The sequence below is a fragment of the Leptonotus elevatus genome, chromosome 3 (genome assembly GCF_054856555.1).
Source record: "Leptonotus elevatus isolate MCC_2025b chromosome 3, RoL_Lele_1.0, whole genome shotgun sequence".
Classification (NCBI taxonomy): domain Eukaryota; kingdom Metazoa; phylum Chordata; class Actinopteri; order Syngnathiformes; family Syngnathidae; genus Leptonotus; species Leptonotus elevatus.
This window is the reverse complement of record NC_141241.1, coordinates 25,575,684-25,595,769: the sequence shown is the minus strand read 5'-3', so window position 1 is coordinate 25,595,769 and position 20,086 is coordinate 25,575,684. Positions and strand designations below refer to the sequence as shown.

At 38.8% G+C, this 20,086-nt stretch overlaps 1 protein-coding gene across 2 annotated transcripts in view; it reads right to left on the bottom strand.

The window, feature by feature from the left end:
• The window catches only part of samd4a (sterile alpha motif domain containing 4A), a 52,871-nt gene that overhangs the window by 10,098 nt on the left and 22,687 nt on the right, over positions 1-20,086 (bottom strand). The window contains exons 3-10 of one of the 2 annotated variants that reach the window (XM_086072337.1): positions 15,981-16,559; positions 11,655-11,942; positions 8,379-8,488; positions 8,116-8,202; positions 5,167-5,410; positions 5,003-5,088; positions 4,042-4,160; positions 3,727-3,931 (exon numbers count right to left, since the gene is read on the bottom strand). In XM_086072337.1, the coding sequence (XP_085928463.1) occupies positions 3,727-3,931; positions 4,042-4,160; positions 5,003-5,088; positions 5,167-5,410; positions 8,116-8,202; positions 8,379-8,488; positions 11,655-11,942; positions 15,981-16,559 (1,718 nt within the window). Of the gene's footprint in view, positions 1-3,726; positions 3,935-4,041; positions 4,161-5,002; positions 5,089-5,166; positions 5,411-8,115; positions 8,203-8,378; positions 8,489-11,654; positions 11,943-15,980; positions 16,560-20,086 lie in introns of both variants that reach the window. The other variant, XM_086072336.1, reaches the window with a different exon arrangement.

Sequence of the window (20,086 nt, the reverse complement as noted above, 5' to 3'; positions counted from 1 at the left end):
GACGTCAAGAGCTGCAGGTGATCACGCTACATTGCCTGGCCTATCTGCGTTGCATGGAATTTGGTGCACTTTAGTCGATGTGTGACTGTTGTGATGGTATGTCGTGTGATTGCTTTATTATTGTAATCCCGTCATACTAGCAACAAAAAAAAAGTGGTCAAACATAATATAAAAAATATGTGCAATATGAATTCACATGCATAACTGGACATATGGTGTTTTGATAAATTCTCTGGGTACTTCCTCTCACATTCCAGAAAATATGACTGTTTAGCCAAATTGAAAACTCAAAAGTGTAAATTGAGTGTGCAGTATTGTGATTGGCGACGAGTCAAGGGTGGACCCTGCCTCTTGGCCAAAGTCAGCTGGAACAGGCGACTTGCGACCCTAGTGAGGCTGAGCGCCACAGTATAGAAATCGGATGGATGGACAGATGACAATACTGCAAAAATGTTTTTGGAAGAATTACCTCACATTTCCCCAATCATGGTTGACATGATTTGGCAGTTGACCAACATTGTGTTTGATTTGTGCTTTTCATTTTATAATCACTAGCCTCTGTGCCGTCAAATGAGTATTAAGATGATAAGAGAGTCAACTGAGGGATTGTGTGTTGGCGTGTGTGCTAATACTGTAATACTCAAAACAAAAATGTCAGTTTCTGTATAAAATAAACATACACAGTAATACTAGATCAAGCTGCAGAATGCATTTCTTTCTTTTTTAATAAGTTTCATTTTTCTGATTCATATTCCTTGTTAAAGCGGAAGTCAACCGTAAACATTTCTTGACAATGATATGTTATATGTGACCTTGCTAGACTAAACATGACATTCTGATTAATATTACATTTGTGGAATATGAGCTATGCAGCAAAATCCAGCCATTTTTATCCATCTAAGGGGGCGGCCATTTTGTCACTTGCTGTCGACTGAAGACAGATGGATTTTGCTGCTCAACTCATATTCCACTGACGCAATACTACAGTAATTTCTGGACTACAAGGCGCACCTGACTATGAGCCGTGCTAGCTAAATTTGGGGAATACTCGAGTTTGTTACACATATAAGCCGCAACCGACTGTAAGCCGCACGGTCGAATGCAAGTGAAAAAAGTAGCGGCTTGTGGTCCAGAAATTACTGTAACCAGAATACCATATAAAGACTAATGGGGCTGCATAAAACATATGGTAAAATAAATAAATGAATAAATAATGCTTGACTTCCCCTTTAATACAAACAGAGAAATCCAGTAGACAGCCATGTTAATATATGTAAACGGGAAAAATTGTCAATTTTCATGGTACAAGTGTTGTACAGAGACAGCTAGTAGACATCCATGAAAAACAATGATGCGCTAGCTTGCTAGCTCCCTAGCAAGTAAACAAGCACCTGGGGAGTTAGTTTGCTAGCTAGCACCTGCGGCTAAAGCCAAACTGTGGCAGGCTAGCTAGAGCTCCCTATCAGGTAAACAAGCATCCGGGGAGCTAGCTTGGGAGCTAGAGCTAACTAGCACCCGGCGCTAAAACCAAACTGTGACAGGCTAGCTAACTCCCTAGCAGTTAAACAAGCACCCGGGGAGCTAGCTCGCTAGCACCTGGGGCTAAAGCCAAACTGTGGCAGGGTTTTTACTTTCTGGACCTGGATTTGCCACCTCTGGTCATGGTAGGTCAGAGCAGCAAAAGGCAGTTCTTTCAACATCCCTTCAACACTCCTGTATGGACATCAAGCCGATACCCAACTGACAGTCTCCGACGCTAGCCACACAAATTCCTCACTGTAACCTGCCTATTATACCTCCAACACTAGCCCCCTCCAGCCGCCCCCTGCTCCCTCTACAACCCCCCTCATCGCCCTCCAGTGCCGCGGGCCAAGGAAAAACAGGAAATGCCTATGCACTGTTCTCACTGTTTCACTCACTCTTTCTTTCTCTCTTTTACAAACGTAAATACTATCTCTCCCTCTCTCTCCGTTTCGTTGCCCCTCCCTCACCAACACCGCTGCCAAACTATGACTCACATATCTCTCCCTGGTTTCCTCCGTACGCATCTACAATACAGACACACAAGGAAGTATGGGGAAAAGGAACTGAGGTATTTCCTCCCATTGTGTGGGATGAGTATGTGTGAGAGAGCAAAAGAGTTTCCAATGAAATGGGTCAGGCCAAAGCAAAGTGTGCCAGGATGAGCCTGAAACAGCTCCATTGCTCCTCCTGTTTCAGTGTTCAACACTGACGCAAGGTCTGTGGTATGCGGGGTGACTTCCCTACAAGTTCCATCCACCTCATTTCAGTAGGCAGACACCAACACTACACCCTTTTCCTTTGTCTGTATTCTTGCGATATGGAAAAAAAACAAACATTTTATATGGATAAGTCATGAAGAAAGTCAGTCTGCAACACAGATTATCGTAAAAATCTCGGGACACACATTTGAACATGTTTGTCCCACTTGCATCAACTATTTCATTTACTACATTCACAATACTATTTTTGTTGTTGCAATTTTTCATTTAATTTTGTGAATGATCACAAATATCGGAAGAACATGCTGTAGTCACCAAATAATTCTAATTACAATTTGCTGTAACATTCCCGCTTCGAGCTTGGTACACTGAGTAAACGGCTGGTTAACACTCAATATGTTAGATGAGAGTAATATGGCTTCAAAAAGGTATGATGAAGATAAAGCGCTATTTAAGTACACTCCATTTACCGTTCATTATTTTGTTCAAATTGCTATTTTCATTTGTTGGACAATGAAGCGTTTTTCAGGAAAATTACACTAACTAATTTGAATTTACTTGTTAACGTGAATAGTGATGGCTAATTATGACTACGAGTCCATACATACAGACCCATTCCCAAAAATGTGATCATCTTGGAAAAGTTGAATAATTTCCATACATCCATTCAAAAAGGTAAACTTTCATTGATTATAGATTCAGGGGCCACAATTTAAACAATTAAAAATATGAATTTGTTTAATTTTACATAATTTGGGCTTCCAGCTTGTAAACAATTTTTTTTAATTAATTTTTTTATTGAATACTATGAATAAATCACCATGTATACTTTGCATTGTTTTGTAGGGGTGGGATCGGGGGAGCCGGAAATTAGGATCACATTAAACTAATGAAAATATGGTATTTTCAAAAACAATATCAATCTTTAGTACTGTTAATTTATTTGATGTATGCAGATTTCATCTTTGAGGAACTAAAGGCATGTAAAGCTGACAGCTGCCCATTAAGATGTCATTTCAGTATGTCTATGTAACTGTACAACCACACATTTTCCTGGACACTGAACTATTGTTTCATTTTAAAAATGTAAAAAAAAATATATATTTATTGTGTGCTCTATCCAAAATGTGTCTTTTATGAGAAAATTGAAAAAATATAATAGAAAATTGCCATTAATTTCATGCAATTTTACGGAAATTTGCTATATATGGACATACAGGTTATTCCTTAAAATTATCTGTCATTGTTTTTTGGGGGAAATGTTATGTATCAAAAGCACTAATAGGTTGCTCCCTATAGTTTTCTGGTAAAAATCATGTGGTTCTAATGCCTCATAGTGGAATGTGCAAGTCCATTATGAATTACCACTACGTTCCTTGTCTGGTAATGGGTTTTAAATGCTGGAATTTTGGCATCAATATCAACTTTTACCCAGTTGCATCTGCCTTTGTACTTTCCTCCTCTTCCAATTAGTTTGACTCACCTGCCTCCCTTGCTTGGGGCCTGTGGGTGTGGAACTGCTGCTGCGAGGTGTAGGTCCAAGCAGGCCGCTGCTGCTCAGCAGGCCCAGCCTTGCACCTGGTAAGCTCCGAGAGGGCATCTGGAACTGTCGAAGGCTTCTTCGCGCCATAACACTGCTCCCAACACAGCTTGTGGTAGGGAGGGAGTTGGACTGACCAAATCCTCGACTGCTATAAGACAAAACATGTCAACTCGTTTAGTTCCTTGTCTCATGTTAAGGAATATTTGCAAAACACAACCACCATACTGTATACAGTACTGAATACACAACATATACCTTCTCTGTGTTCGGTAACCTGCAATGTCAAGGAGAGTTTTTCTCGGAATGGATCTGAACAGCCTCTGGACCTGCTGTTTCCATGACAACAGCCTCTTCTTCTGAGTTTCACTAAAGGACTGATGGCCAAGGGAAGAGAACGGAGTTGAGTATAGTGCATGACTGGTGTTGAAACAGAAAGTGAGCTCTTACTAGCTGGGCATCGTTCAAAACAACTAACAGGCCACTTGAATGTTGTCACAAACCAAAAGCATTTCTGGTCAAATTTACACGTACATGGCAGTTTCCCCTTCAAGCCTATTAATTCATCATAGTTACCATACTGTATATTATAGAATGACTAGTCCTTATTTACATTAAAAGGGGAGTCAACTTTAAACATTTCTTGACAATAATATGTTATATGTGACCTCATTAGTCTAAACATGACATTCTGATTAATATTACATTTGTGGAAGATGCGTTAAGCAGCAAAATCCAGCAGTTTTTTTTTTTTTTTTTTACAATATCAGAAGGCAGCCATTTTGCCAATTGCTATCAAGTGAAAATTACATCACAGTTGTTTAGGTCTCAGATAACAACCATTGACAGCTCAACTTCAGAAAAGAGGTGAGCTGTTATTGGCTGTTGCTTGAGCAACTGTGATGCCGACAGCAATGGCCGCCCCCTTGAGATAGATAAAAATGGCTGGAATTTGCTGCATAACTCATATTTCACAAATCTAATATTAACATGAATACCGTATTTAGACTAGTGGGGCTACATAGAACATATTACTGTCAAGAATTTTCTGGGGGGTTGACTTTCCCTCTACGTCCATTATCTATAGTAGACTTAATTTATTAAAAAGATATATGACCAAAACAACGACTGAAAAAATCAAACCGTGTTGGATATTTGTCTTCCGTTGTCAATACCATTCGTGTTCTTAATGATGTGTATTTTAAAGCGTAATGTGTACCTCATGTTTTAGACACTTGTCAATGAGTTGTAGGTAGGAGCTGATGTTGTCTTCATCGGACCTCGACACCAGTAGCTGAGTGCAAACTGAGAAAATGATTGGAAATTATAAACTTTTATTGTTCATGTTAATTTCTTAATGTTCATTTGAATGAAAGAGCTGACCTTTGCCCATAACACGAGTGAACTGGCTTGGTAGATCCCCCTCTGAAATGACACTTGAGCTTGCCTCAGCCTCTCCACCTCCTCCAGCGAGATGGGACCCAGGTGCAGAGCTTTTGGAACCTGTGTTCAGGGGAGGTCGGTGCAAGGAAGTCTCCTCGCCGCCAGTGAAAGCCTTGATAGGCGTCATGATCATCTGATGAAGTTCTTGCAGGGGCACACGCAGATTACTGCCCTCTAACACATCCTGGCGGAAAGAGATGCATGGAAAGCCATTTGACTCACTTTGTATTTGAAATTTTCCTTGTATCCACATCCATCTCATTAACTTACACAGTAAAACAAGTATCTTATTCGTGGCAATTGCTGTGGGAAAGCCTGAATGTAGCTGCGGCATGCCCTTGAGACCCATGGTATTGTTTTAGCCTGAGGAATAGGATGGGGTTTTGGTGGGTACCCACTATACAACTTCCTGGATTAGATGTTCTCCGAGATGTCAAATGCACTGACAGTCAATGAACAGACTTCTGCCACTCATAAATTGTTGCCTTCCTACACATTCTGCAAATGTCTCAAGTCTTGATGAAATGAAACTGGAACCAATCTTAACGGATACCATAAATATGTGTAATGCTACCATTTACTATTTCAATACTTCCAAGTCTTATTTCTAAAAATAAAATAAATAAATACATCTAATAAAACTAATAACAATAAAATAATAATAATAATAATAATAATAGCAACAATAAAATAATAACAAAATAATAATAATAATAGGGATGGATGTTTATGTATGAGTTAGGATAACTTTTCTCACAAATCTGAGGATTTATTTCTTGTCTGAAGTATAATTAATTGCTTTATATTGGTTTTGGATGGGGTGGGCATTTTTTCACTGTAATACTACTGAGTCTGACATACTACTCCCCTCTAAAGTCACCCTTCAAAAACTGATTTTCCTTTGCACTCATGTATTATGTACTCCCCAAATTTGCTGGTGTCCATGCTGAAAATTTGAATTATTACCAGCATAGTAGTTTGATAGATTGGAGCAAAGATATCAATACCCGTAGCGGTACCTACATACATAAGACATGCTCCTTTTGAGCTGCGTGCCTACGGCGACACTAAGCTAGGAGGTCTAAGTTGTAGCGTATTTCATGAAGGTGGATAACACACGCTTCGGCGTTGACAAAAAAAAGGTTACGCTCATTAAAAACTGTTAAAGCATTAACAAGCTACAACTTCGTTTCAATGTCTATGCATTGTATTTGATGGAATCTTCATCCTCCCATTCCAACAACAACAGAACTCACTTTTATTTAAAAGCAAAACAAAACACATCAGGTACAACATGTTTGTTTCAATTAGTAAGTAGTGAAAATGATGTTATTGAATAAGAAAGATATTAATATGGAAGTTTTTATTGCTTCAAGATATTGGCTAACCAGCGCAATTAGAAAAGTAATGTGTCATTTAAAGTAACGTCACTCGATCAGACACTAGTATATTTTGTATGCGTTGGATGCTGCCATTGTTATGCTAGCGTCAGCCTAGCAACCATAAGTTGGCATGCCGCCACTCCAAAAACGGGAAAATGGTACATGCTTAGCATATGACAGAGTATGCCAGAGAACACTTCATTTGACATATTTCTTAAAGGTATAAGAGGCTCAGAGGACAAACAAGGCAGTACCAAAAGCCATGGCGTCCAGCACGCCACGTGTGGAACATACTAATCGGTTTTAAATGTCAAAACCGCCACGTTATTATAAATAAATGTGTAACATTAGACATATGTCATGTTGGAATGAAATTACACCTTTTTCACAACATCCAGGTACCATGTAAACATCTATACTATGTGATGAGCTTTCGTTTTTTTCCCCCTAGCTATGTGTAACAACACCAATTCACCCACCCCCTCAATTTTGAATGATTCATCATGTATTTATTTAAGGGGTGTCAAAATTGGTGCGTTAATTTTGAGTTAATTTCAAGTTCCTTTAACGGCACTATATATATATATATATATATATATATATATATATTTTTTTTTTTTTTTATTATTATTATTTTTTTTTACGCGCGATTAGACTGCCCTTCACCTGGAAAGCCTGTACTGGGGAAATTCTAGTAGCAACGCAGCAGACACGCCCACGTCAAAATTAGCAGTAATACATTTAACAATAACGCATATATTTGTAGAGACTGGGGGTAAGTTGTATTTAAAAAATTTAAAACTGTGCAGAATTTCACAAGTTACTTCATGTTAAAGATTGTCTGTCACCAATGTCTGACAAATGCAATTATGCCATTTGGTGGCAGAAACACAAATCAATATCACACTCTTTTATAGTACAGTACATATTTTTCCTTTTATCTCAGTTGTATGTATTATTATGAAATTACTGTATCAATGACTTAAATATGCAGCCATGTCTATTAGTTTAAAAAAAAATCAACAAGAGTATGAAAACTATGGTACATTTAGAACATATATACAATTTGTGATTAATCGTGAGTTAACTATTGAAGTCGTGCGATTAATTATGATTAAAAAAATGAAATCGCCTGACACCCCTTCTATCTATCTATCAATCCTTACACTCAAGAAGTTATGTAAAAACAGTACATTGTAGTGTAGTTACTTCTTCCATGTCATCGACTCAGACCAATGACACTGAAATAACTGCATGACAATTTACGGTCTTCAGTGCACGTTTTATGAAGTGTAGAAGGTCTTCCTGGGAGAACGTGTCAGCTTCGAGTTCTGAACACAGATACCATACTGAAACTTTTTACTGTCATGCAGCAGTGCTAACCGATGAGCCACGGTGCATTATGAGCCTCACTTGGTAGTAGTAAAAAAAATGCGAGGGTGGAAGGGTCATGGCTTGTAGTTTTAAAGTCATGAAAACACGTACACAAAAAATAATGGTAACTGACCTTTTCTAGGCTGCGCAGCAGGTTTTGTCTCTCTTTTAGCTTTTGAATGCTAATAACAATCTTGTGTCTTGCTCCTTTGGTGACTTTCTAGAGAAACAACAACAAAAGAAGCATTAAAACATATGCACCTTTTGAATAGATGTCAAGAAAGTGTAAAGATTAAACACATTTTTTAAATGTGCATTATTTCAAAGTATATTTTATATCAAGTCCCAAGGGTTTTGACAATAGTAATACAATTATTACCAATAGTCAGTGTGTACCTGTGCCTCGAGTTGTTCTTCACTAAGTGACAACATTTCATCATAGGTCATGGTGGAAAACAGCGCTGCATACTTATGGAGGCGGAGACTCTTCAGCCATGCAGGGACATCTGTGATCAACACACACAAATGCGGTCGATTCAGCCAGCAGTTTGAATTAAGAATGTTGGATAACACAGGTTTATTGTACCTTTTGCCATCTACCTGTAATGCAATAGCATGTGATTGTTCTGCCGCTCACTGTACGTTGTAGTGAACAAAGATGTATTTCTAATTAATACAATTGGGGGGACACATTGAGTGAAATTGGATCATTTCCCACAGCATGCCTGATGATCTCTCATTGGTTAATCACTAATTGGGAATGTTTGGACTCAAATATATTATGGTGCAGTATTTGTTAAATTCTCCATCCATCCTCTTTCGTTTATCTGAAGTCAAGCCAAGACAGTGAAGCCCAGAATTCCCACTCACAGCCACTTTGTTGACCCTGAAGTGACCCCAGACATAGTGTCCCCAACATGTCAGGGGTCTTCTCCGAGGCCTTCTCCTGGTGGGACGTGCCCGAAATTCCTCATTGTGGAAGAATCCAAGCCAGATGAAGGAGTCACCTCATCTGGCTCCTCTCGATGCACTGCTCTAGCTAGCTACGAGCTCTCTAAGGAACAACACTGCAGAGGAAACTTGCACCCAAGATCTTAATTATTTCAGTCATGTCTCACAGAGTGTGACCGTAGGTATATTTGGCCACCTGTGCTTCTCGGCTCAGCTCCCTCTTTACCGTGACAGAACGACACTATCTGCATCACTGCTGATGCTGCATTGATCAGCCTGTCAATCTTTTGCTTCACTTCAGACTTTCTCCAAAAGAGACACAAGAGACTTGGAGTCAGGTCATAGAGGTGAATATTTAGGTAACATGGACTTTCCCCTATTAATGTCAATGAAAAGAACGTCCACTTTATTTGACTGGCTGCCATTGGCAATTATTTTGGGAATGCTGGAAGCATTTATTCTCCACACTTTTTTGCCGTGTAACAACTCCCACATAATACTTCCGATTTACACAGTTCAAATTTCAACTTGCTTCAAAAATTCACGCCTCCCGGGGTATATATATATATATATATATATATATATATATATATATATATATATATATATATATATATATATATATATATATATATATATATATATAGTCTGTTTTCACATTACTTACAGTATTCACATATTTTAATGTTAAATATCAACTTTTCCCCATTCATTTTCAATGGGACTTATATTGAACTTTTTCTAAGTCCCACTTTCCACACCCACTTCCATACATACAACTGATTATAATTACCACCCCTCTGATACTGCTCAGTGGCGCACTAGCATTCAGCTTGGCATTCAGCTATGAGCATTCAGCTTTCAGCATTCCTACGCAATTTCTCCAGAAATTTAAACAGTCTAGTGTAGATGATGTAAATTGATGGACACGCCGCTGATGTAAAAGACCATATTTCAGTGCAAGTGTTTGGAAGACAGAGGTACAGTTACATATTTCACCAATTGGTGTATTTGAATGACATCAAGCTTGCATAAACGGAGTACATTATTGACCATTTGCACCGATGTCATGTGATCATGTGACTGCCCTATGACGGACGGCGGAAGGAAATGATTGTTGAATGGAAGTAGACGTGACCCGGAGCGACTTAGTGATTGTTATTTTAAAAATTCAAAGTTATTATTGCCTACAAAACCCCCCATTAATAAACAGTCAAATGCACTTAATAGTTTTGAAGAAGGTGCACTTTTAAACTAACCTGTGTGTACGTGCAGTTGGAGTGGACGCTAACTATCTGGCTCCTTAATGTGATTTAGAGTGTACGTTTACTAGTAAAATGTATGAACATTTATCTACTAACCTTGCAAAAAATTATCGCTGCAAATCCGTGAATACTTTGTGGGCTGTCAGTCCTTTCTGTTGATTGCTGCTATCAATAGACGTCATTCGTCTTTATTAGTAGGTATGTGATAAAAAGCAATATTTGGTTTACTCCCTTGTCTGTCTGTACAACCGACCGCACAGCAAAATATGACCATTTTATGAGATAATCAATTCGATAAAGGACTTTACGCTGTACGAGATTCAATACAGGCAAGTGGTTCTTTTGTCGTCTAGCGTTCCGGAGGGGGCGCTCCCATGAGGGCGGTGACGTCACGTGCAAAAGGTCAATAGCCAAGCTGCGTGTTTACACTTCACTTTTTTCGGCACATGTCCCGATAACATATTAGACTAGATTTTTAGCCACGTTTATAAGAGGCCTGATTCCAATCTGAAGACGTCTGATTCCATGCATTTTTTTTTTCCATTTATGCAACTATGGGGCATATTAAATCGCGAATTGTGGCACTTGAGAGCAAAAAAACAAAACAAAATACACACACCAATTGGATTGAGCAATGCAGTGTAAAATTATCTTAACGCTCATGTGAGACTTGTGGACCTGTTAGGTATTTTGGCCAACTCTTTTGAAGGTTAAAGTGTGCCTTCTTCATACTACATGATTCAAAATCTCCCACAGGTGATCAACACCATTTCAATCAGGGTATTTCAGAATAATTTCTCTCTTCTTAGCCAATCTTGGATATTTTGGGTTGTGCATTTGGGGTCATTGTACTGTTGGAGATTAAACTTTCTTACATCGGGCAACACATTTTGCTGTTGAGTGCCAAAAAAGAGAAAGTCAACACATAAAAAATCTTGACAATAATATGTTCTACGCAGACCCACTAGTCTAAATACAGTATTCTGGTTAATACTGTGTTAGTGGAATATGAGTTAAGCAGCAAAATCCAGCAGATTTTATCAATACCACAAGGCGGCCATTTTGCCACTTGCTGTCGAGTGAAAATGACATCATAGTTGCTCAGGTTTCAGGTAACAACCAATCACAGTTCAGCTTCAGAAAACAGGTGCGCTGTGATTGGCCGTTGCCTGAGCCTTGAGCAACTGTGATGTCATCTTTAGTCGACAGCGAGTGGCCCCTGAGATGGATAAAATCGGCTGGATTTTGCTTCTCTAACTCATATTCCACAAATGTAATATTAATCAGAATGTTTACACTAGTGAGGTCACATATAACCTATTATTGTCAAGAAATGTTTAATGTTGACTTCCCTTTTAACAGTCTTGATTGAGATGATTAACTATAACAAAAATTCTACCTTTACAAAGATAATGCTTAATTTTGATTGACAGCAAATAAACCCCTTCCGACTCACCCCTCATACCGCTGCCCTCCTCGTGGAAGTAACTGCGATGTAGACTTAAACCTCCTCCCAAACTGGCCTCTTCCAGATGTTCGCTTCCTCCGCTGCCTGAGGAAGCAATACTGCTTTGAGGGGAGAGGGGCGCGTGGTCGGGGGCTGGGCCTCTACTACTACGCAGATCTTCTTGGGACAGCCAGACAGGACCCATGGGATGGTTGCTTGGGCCACTCATTGGTGGGGTTAGCGACACGGAGCGCTTCAGAGGACTGTGCGGCTGGTTGCCACTTCCACTTGTTAGGACTGTGAGAGTGAGACATGAGACACGGAAGGTTTATTCTTGTGTTTAAAGAAATGCCAAACAGCCTATTGCTTGAGAGCCGCACCCATTTATAGTATCAGCTCATGAAGGTACATCAACAATAGTACCCAGCCATCCATTTTCTACACCACTTGTCCTCATTAGGCTTGAAGGTGAGCTTGAGGCTGTCCCAGCTGAACTTAGGTGTGAGGCAAGGCACACCAAAACTCAAATACTAGTCAAGAACACATTATGTGTGAAAGTTTTGACTGGACGCAGAAAACAGGTGAGCCATAATTGGTCGTTACCTACTTTCTCAGAACAGGTGAGGTCATCTTCAGTCTTAGTTTTTAAAGGTATCAATTGCACATGAAAAATAATGAAGTTATCAAATTAATTCTGCACAAACTATATTAACTTTTTACTGCTGAAAATGGCTCAATGAGTCAAGTATCCCTTTAATTATCTGTTTATAGAACAGTTTTTGATTTGCATAAGGTTGATTTTTTTTTTTTATGTTAGAATTCTAAACCAAAGATGTCTCTTGCCTAACAAAAATGTCAGGGAGCTCCTGGGGTCATTGCATGTCTTAGTTACATGAAACCAAACATATTTTCTACAGTAAACTAGAAACTTTTTAAAAATTTCAAAATAACTGAAATGTTAAACTATTCATCAAAACACTGAATATTGGCGCTGATAATCAGCCCGGATGATAATCAGTGTATTCCAGGCTTCCCCAATCCTGGTCCCCGAGGGCGGGAGTCCTGCAGGTTTTCGATGTTTCCATCCACCAACACACCTGATTCTATAGATCAGAATCGTTATCAGGCTGCTTGCTGAAAAACTAATTATACAAATCAGATGTGTTGGAGGACGGAAATATCTTAAATCTGCAGAACTCCGGCCCTCGAGGACCAGGATTTAGGAATCGAACCCTACAGCAGACATTGATGAAAGTTCTTTTTTGGTCCTTTTTCAACAGTAGCATTGAACGAACAATAAAAACAAAACACAATGTTTGTTGCAGAATCATTTCATAATTCATACTGTATAATATCGTATGGTAAAGCCGGTCTTATAAACAACTTAAACTACTATTAGACACCCAAGTTTTTTTCTTCACATTAATTCAGAAATAATGCAAATACAAAGGTGAAAAAACCCAGAGGTTTTATGCACTATTTGAAACTTTAATAAAAGCTACCAAAAAAATGAAAAATAACACATCTCGATCATTACATTATAAATTTGATCAAGTTTGTTAGGAGGAACACTACAGAAATTTCCCCAGGCTGTGCAAGCAGGTAATCTGGACGAATTGGTTAGAAAGCCAAAGCATTGGTATCCGTCGCCTATCTGACTGGTCAAGCTGCTTCTAACACTCTTGTCTCTTTTCCCATCCTATATGTGGCCTTCTTACTGTCGGCGCTATGTATAGTGCTTCATGGCTCCTGTTTAAAATAGGTGCCCAGCTATCATTACATGTTCCAGTCCCTAAATATTAGCCATTTACCCTAAATACGGTCTCCCACAAAGGATGCCTTACAAGGGAAAGGATGTATGGCATGCTCTGCTGCGGCTTGGGCTCGACCTCAAACTATGAGCTGGGGTCAAGTGGAGGGTCCCATCAATAGCAGACATGACGATGTGACAGGAAAATCATATTCTTGTAAGAATGATAATAACCGCTGGAGTTTACGACTTGCTTACTGTTACTTATTTAGTGCCAACAAATAAAAACGTATATTTTGTTGTACAAACCAATGAATCGCAAATTGATTGTCAATGTGGCATATAATAGAAATTACAAACAGTTCTTCTGGTTTGGCAACATTTGTTCTCATGTTTTTCTTTAATTCTGTTCTGTGAATACATTGTGAACCCCTGAGATTGTATGTGTAGGTCTAAGGCTGCAAGCAGTCAAAAATATAAGATGATATTTCTTGGTGCTGCCAGCAGGGTTTTAAATATGTCTTTATTTATAAACCCTCAGCTGTTTCTTTCATGTCCCAGCAAGAAAAAAAAAAACACAGAGCCCTTGCATTCTTGTCTGGAAATATCCTGCTCTGACCATAGTTATGCTGAGTTTCAAAAGGCCAGCCTTCTCACTGTGTTGTCTTTCATATCACACACCTGCTGTACAGTATAAGAAGGTTGGACTTAAACACAACTGAAAGACAGACGGTAACGTAATGTTGATGACCATATTGCCTAAACCAGAGGTTGGTGCGTCAGTAAATCTCGCCAGTCTATCATTCGCCAGCGGCCAGGCTACCCGTCCTTTATCGTCACTCCGTCATTATTTGAACCGACCCAGTCCATCAGTTGTCACGCAGTCATTTTAACTGGACTTCCATCTCGCTCACTGTCGGGGTTTCAAAGTTTCCAGGGGGTTCACCAGCAAAAGACGAGTTTTTCCAGTGACGGAATGACTTGCCCACCTCTGACTATTACATTGGGCAAGTTTTATTGTTATTGGTAATAGGACTACACAGTGAGTGACATGACTGAATGTTTAAACGCAATGCTCAGTATTTTTGTACACAAAGTGCAAAGGGCTACTAAACTAATTATTTGAATTCCAAATAACATTCCTGTGCATCAGTGTTTAACTACTTGAACCTTACTTTTGAGGTATCAAACTTTAATACATTGGCCTTGTTTATAGGCACAAATTAAAATGGAAAAAAGTCAGTTGCTACACCACAGTGAGTTTTGCATGGGCCGATTATCGTGTTGTCGGTTTGCCGTGGTTTTAAAAAGTCAAGGTTTCAATAACCCCTATTACTGATTGTCACTGGTAATGAGCTATTTTCTCTTTTCGGGGGACGTCTAGGCAAGGGCACAACGTGATTGGCTGCCTCCAGAGTTGGGTAAACAGCAGCCTCTTTGAAGTAACTGCCTCCAATTAACTTTAATTTATCCTTCTTGGTGAGCAGATGGAAATGAGAAGGGAGGGAGCCAGAAGAAAGAGTGTGTGTTGCTTTGATTAATGTGCATTGTCCTAAAAAAATGGGGAAAAAATACATTTAAAAAATGGTGCCAGTGGGTACCAATTGGCCCTAAGGACAACATGAATAGCCTAAAACAGTGGTAGGGAACCCTGGTCCTCGAGAGCCGCTGTCCTGCCTGTTTTCCATGTCTCCCTCCATCAACACACCTGATTAATGAACAAGATCGTTATCAGGTTTCTACAGAGCTTGCAGGACAGTGGCTCTTGAGGGCCAGGGTTCCGTATCCCTGGCCTAAAGGTTTGTTCTATAAATAGCTCACTAGTGATGGGACACTGTGAGTTACTAGGAAGAAATAAAGCAAAAGAAGAACATTAACATTTATTTATTGACACTTAAACATGATGCATGTTTCTTCTGTACCAAATATATATGTATTTATTTTTAAAATAAATTGTGTTCAATGGGGAAAAAACATTTTGTTTACCAAAATTATTATTAAAAAAAAAAAAAACATTTTAGAGGTGTAATTTATTTATTGAATGAATGTATTTATTATTTATTCAAACATAATCGATACACATTTCTTCTGTACCAAATCTATATTTATTTTAAAAATAAAATAAGTTGTGGTCAATGGGAAAAATAAGGTGTTTCTATTTACCAAAATTATTTTTTAAATAATTTTAAAGCTGTAATTTATTTATTGAATGAAATGAAAAAATGCTTTTGTTTACCAAAATTATTATTAAAAAAAAAAAAGAGATAATTTTAGAGGTGTAATTTATTTATTGAATGAATTTATTATTTATTAAAAGTTAACATGATACACATTTCTTCTGTGCTAAATATATATTTATTTAAAAAATAAAATAGATTCAAAGGGGGTGGGGTGGTTTTTATTTACTAAAATTATTATTATTATTATTTTTAAGATCACTTTAGAGCTGCAATTTTAATACTGTGATACCCAAATATTTGATGAGCTAAACAATGGTGAACTAAATACTGTAGTTCTTGCACTCAATGTAAGACCCAGACCAGAAACGATAAACAGAACCAGAACAGAAAGTTAAAATGACTTACTGGCATTTCCACCTCCACCAGTTCCTAATGTGTTGATGGTTGATGGTACAGAGGATGATGGGTAGAGGGGCAGGTGTCCGTTCTCACAGCCCTGTTGCTGCCAGCCTCTTCCCAGCCCCGAATCTCTGCTGCTTTGCCACCCATTGAGGCGATCGTCGGAGCCGTAGCGTTGGTGGTGATGCAGAGCATATAAGTTACCAGAAGAAGAACTGTTGGTGGAGGATCCCGATGATGTAAGGGTCGACGGAGGAGTGGACTGGTGGTGATGTGGTCCGGCAGGCGACGGCCTTTCGAGCGAGTCGCCCGTGGCGGCGGCCCTTTCCTCCAGGTGGTTGAGCCACAGGGCCAACGCAGCGCGGTCATCCAGGGAGGTGGCAGGGTGGATGAGGGCATAGGATAAGAGTTGGCGAGACTCTTCCAGGTGGCGGCCATGTTCAATTGTGTGCGCAAGGATGCGCGGTAGTAGGCGCATGTACTCGCCCTTGGCTTCCACATTGCCAGGTTTGAGCAGTGGCAAATGAATGAGGACTAGTGAGATGACACGTTCTTTTGGCTCGCTTTGCCACTGGCTGATAACCTCTGTAAGAAGAAAAAAGAAAAAGAAAAAAAATTGGCACACACATTTATAATTGTAAAAATAAATAAATAAACAACCACCACCACCAACAACAATAATAATAATAATAATAACATTGTTAAAGGGTAAGTCAACCCCGTTTTTGTTGTTGTTGTTGACAATAATATGTTCTATGCAGCCCCACTGGTCTAAATATGTTATTTTGGTTAATATTGCGGAATATGAGTTAAGCAACAAAATCCAGCCTTTTTAATCATCTCAGGGGGAGCCATTTTGCCACTTGCTGTCGACTGAAGATGGCATCACAGTTGCTCAAGGCTCAGGCAACGACCAATCACAGCTCACCTGTTTTCTGAAGCCGAGTTGTGATTTGTTACCTGAGCCCTAAGCAACTGTGATGTCATTTTCACTCGACAGCAATTGGCAAAATGACCGCCCCCTGAGCTGCATAAAAACGGCTGGATTTTGCTTCATAACTCTTACACAAATGTAATATTAATCAGAATGTCATGTTTTGACTAGTAAGGTCACATATAACATATTGTCAATAAATGTTTAAGGTTGACTTAATTCCACTTTACTCATTCACTCCCATCCATTTTCACAGAAGCAAACCCCTTCACTCACAGCTGTTTTACTGGATTTTGACAGATTTTGCAAGGCCCACAGAATATTGCTATAACATGGAACCTACCAAAAGAAAGATTAAGTCTCTTGTTTCATCAGGAAAAAAATATATCGTTCTTTCTGTTTCCGTTTTGCAGCAATTAGTATTAGAACATAGCTAAGTTTCATCATTATTCATAAATCTATTTAAAATTGTGAGTAATTTAGTTTTTTTTTCCAACATGGCCCTGGTTGATATATTTTGCTCTGCTGCCATTTTGCTGGCCGTCTGTGCAATAACTACCATTTCTTCAATCGTTCTTTACAGTTGAGAGGCTGCATCAAAGCCTTCGGTATGCTCTAGCATAAAAAAAACATGAAAACCGTATAAAAATACGTCTTTGGGACAATTAAAACATTTAAAATAGAACGTATTTATATGTTTTTGGGAGCAAATTAGTCAAAAAAGAAGAAGAAGAAACTTAAAAATAAAACAGACGCACCAACCCAAGTTTTATTTTTATTTATTTCCTTCTATTTTATTTCTGTTGCATTAAGAAGTGGTTAATAAGTGCTAAACAACAAAAAGCTATATCCAGCAGCTATCATCCATGAAATAGGTCTTTCAAGTAGCACAAATGAATGAACATTTGGTTTTCAACGATTATGGCGGCACCTATTGTTTTCCCTTTAATTTCCCTTGAAAGAACCACATTTCCCATGAGGCCAATCGCATATCATTGTGAAATCCGGACGTCCCAGGCATTTAGTTGGACTGAACTACATTGCTTCCAGTGGCTATTTTCTATTTTTTTTATACAGCACTGTAATGTTTCTCAAGTATGTTAACAGCAGACGGTGGTTGTCATCTTACCTTCTTTATTGTACACACAAACGGCTGAGCTCCCCGCCCTGACCCCCTCCCTTCCTGCGACGCATTCACAAGCATTGGTGAACAAGAAAGAACACAACTTTTGAGTGTTGTGTGGCTGGTCGGGTCAGTGTGGAAAGGCGAACTATCAAGCTGATGGCTATTTATTGCTACCACGCAACTTTCCAATAGCTAACATTAGCATAATTATTTTTGATTTGAGCATGTAAAGCTACCTACTAAAAAGAGCCGAGTCCCCGCAAAGGCAGCGTCGTTTGGAAATCCCCCGTCTTTCGCCTCGCCAGCGAGTGAAATCCTATTCTGTGCTTTTATCATCATTATTATTGTTGCCGCAGACAAAAAAATTTGTTTATTGGGGTGTTTTGTAGCTTCTGCATGATAAGAGTAATCGCATGTAGACGTTTGACTCGACTTCTGTCTGTAACGACTGAGGAATGCCGTAAAGCGGTCTGCACGTTTGTAGTTTTTTTGTTTGTGGCAGAGTTCACACCATCCACCTCAAAGTTGTTTAGTGCCTGTAAAAATGATACAGACCCCCTCAGGCCATGACAAAAGTTTCATTAATCTAGCTGTAAGTCAATGTTTCATCAGCAGAATTATGAAAATATGAATTGAAGGTTCAAATCCTATTTAGTGTTGCTTTAAGGATGAGAAATTAAACATTCCATATATGCTATTGCTAACTCGATCTGTTGCCTTCTTTCTTATGCCATCATCTGTCTTCACAATTATGTCGAAATTGTGCCATTAGACAAACATAGGCAAAAATATCACCTCCCTGACTCCTGACACCAATATTGGATATAATCTAATGTTTCAGTATATCAGATGATGCTACTGCAAGTTGCTAGAACATCTAAAAATAAATGAAAAGATGACAGATGACTTCACCGTCACGCACTGTCATCCTTTTATTTTGCTGTCTAAATTCTTGCTCCACGTATTCTGCAAAAGGAGACTGTGCTATACATAATTTTTAAGGTCATTGAGCTATTGTTGTCTTTGTCAAAAGGTTGTGAGGCGTGATCTTGGACAAAAGCTATAGATAAAAAAAAAAAGTCAGGGCAACAGTTTTAGGAAGCCCAAGTGCATGAATTTGCAAGCACTGCTGTCATTCTGGCCTCTAATGGTCTTGTCTCTGTTTGACGTATGAGGTGAAACTAGAAAATACATCTGCCACTATGTCCAAAGATATCCTCAAGTCATGGTCTGCTTTGTGGTAACACAGCTCACTCTGTCCTGCTGAATGGACAGCTGCAGCACCGATGAGGCACATACAAACCTTCATATGCTGAAGCCTTCCAAACAAGGTTGACATTCATTTTGACTCTTGAGAGATGGGCAGGGTTTTGGGACCACATGGTTTTGGAATAAGACTTTAAAAAGAATGACAAAAAAAAACTATGGTTTGAAAACTCAGCTATTCTTGTTCTGCTACTTGGACCCCGCAGTTTTTATGAAAGCAGGCAGTCTGTCTCGGTTTTCAGAAAATGTTTGATATGAAAATAATGTGAATGAAGAAATCGTATATGTGTTTCCAAATATAATCCTACTCAGTCCAAAAATGACTGCAGAAATTGAGGCAATACAAACTTTTTTAATTGAATTGGCTTTTTCCCCTTGACTTTGGAAATGTCCCTCCAAAAGCCACAGAAACTATTACTCATCTATTTTCCAAGGAGGAGAAATCAATGGTTAAGTAAGTCATGCATACGTTATGTATAGTTGAACTTTGAACCCTGTAAAATGATTCTACTTACGTGCCTAAACATTAACATTAAATTGTCATTCTTTAAAAAGTGGAATTTTTTACTATGCTTGAGTGGGATGAGAAAAGGGAGGAACGACACTGACTCCAGTGATGATGTAATGCTTCATTCCTTTGAATGAAGCAAGCTTTGGTCCAAGTTGAGAACACAATTTTATTGTTTATTTCCGAATGACTGGAAAACATTAACAGTATGAGAGCACTTAGTACAAACCTCCACCATTTTGAGATTTTGCGGTAAAGGAAATTTATAGTTGGCAAAT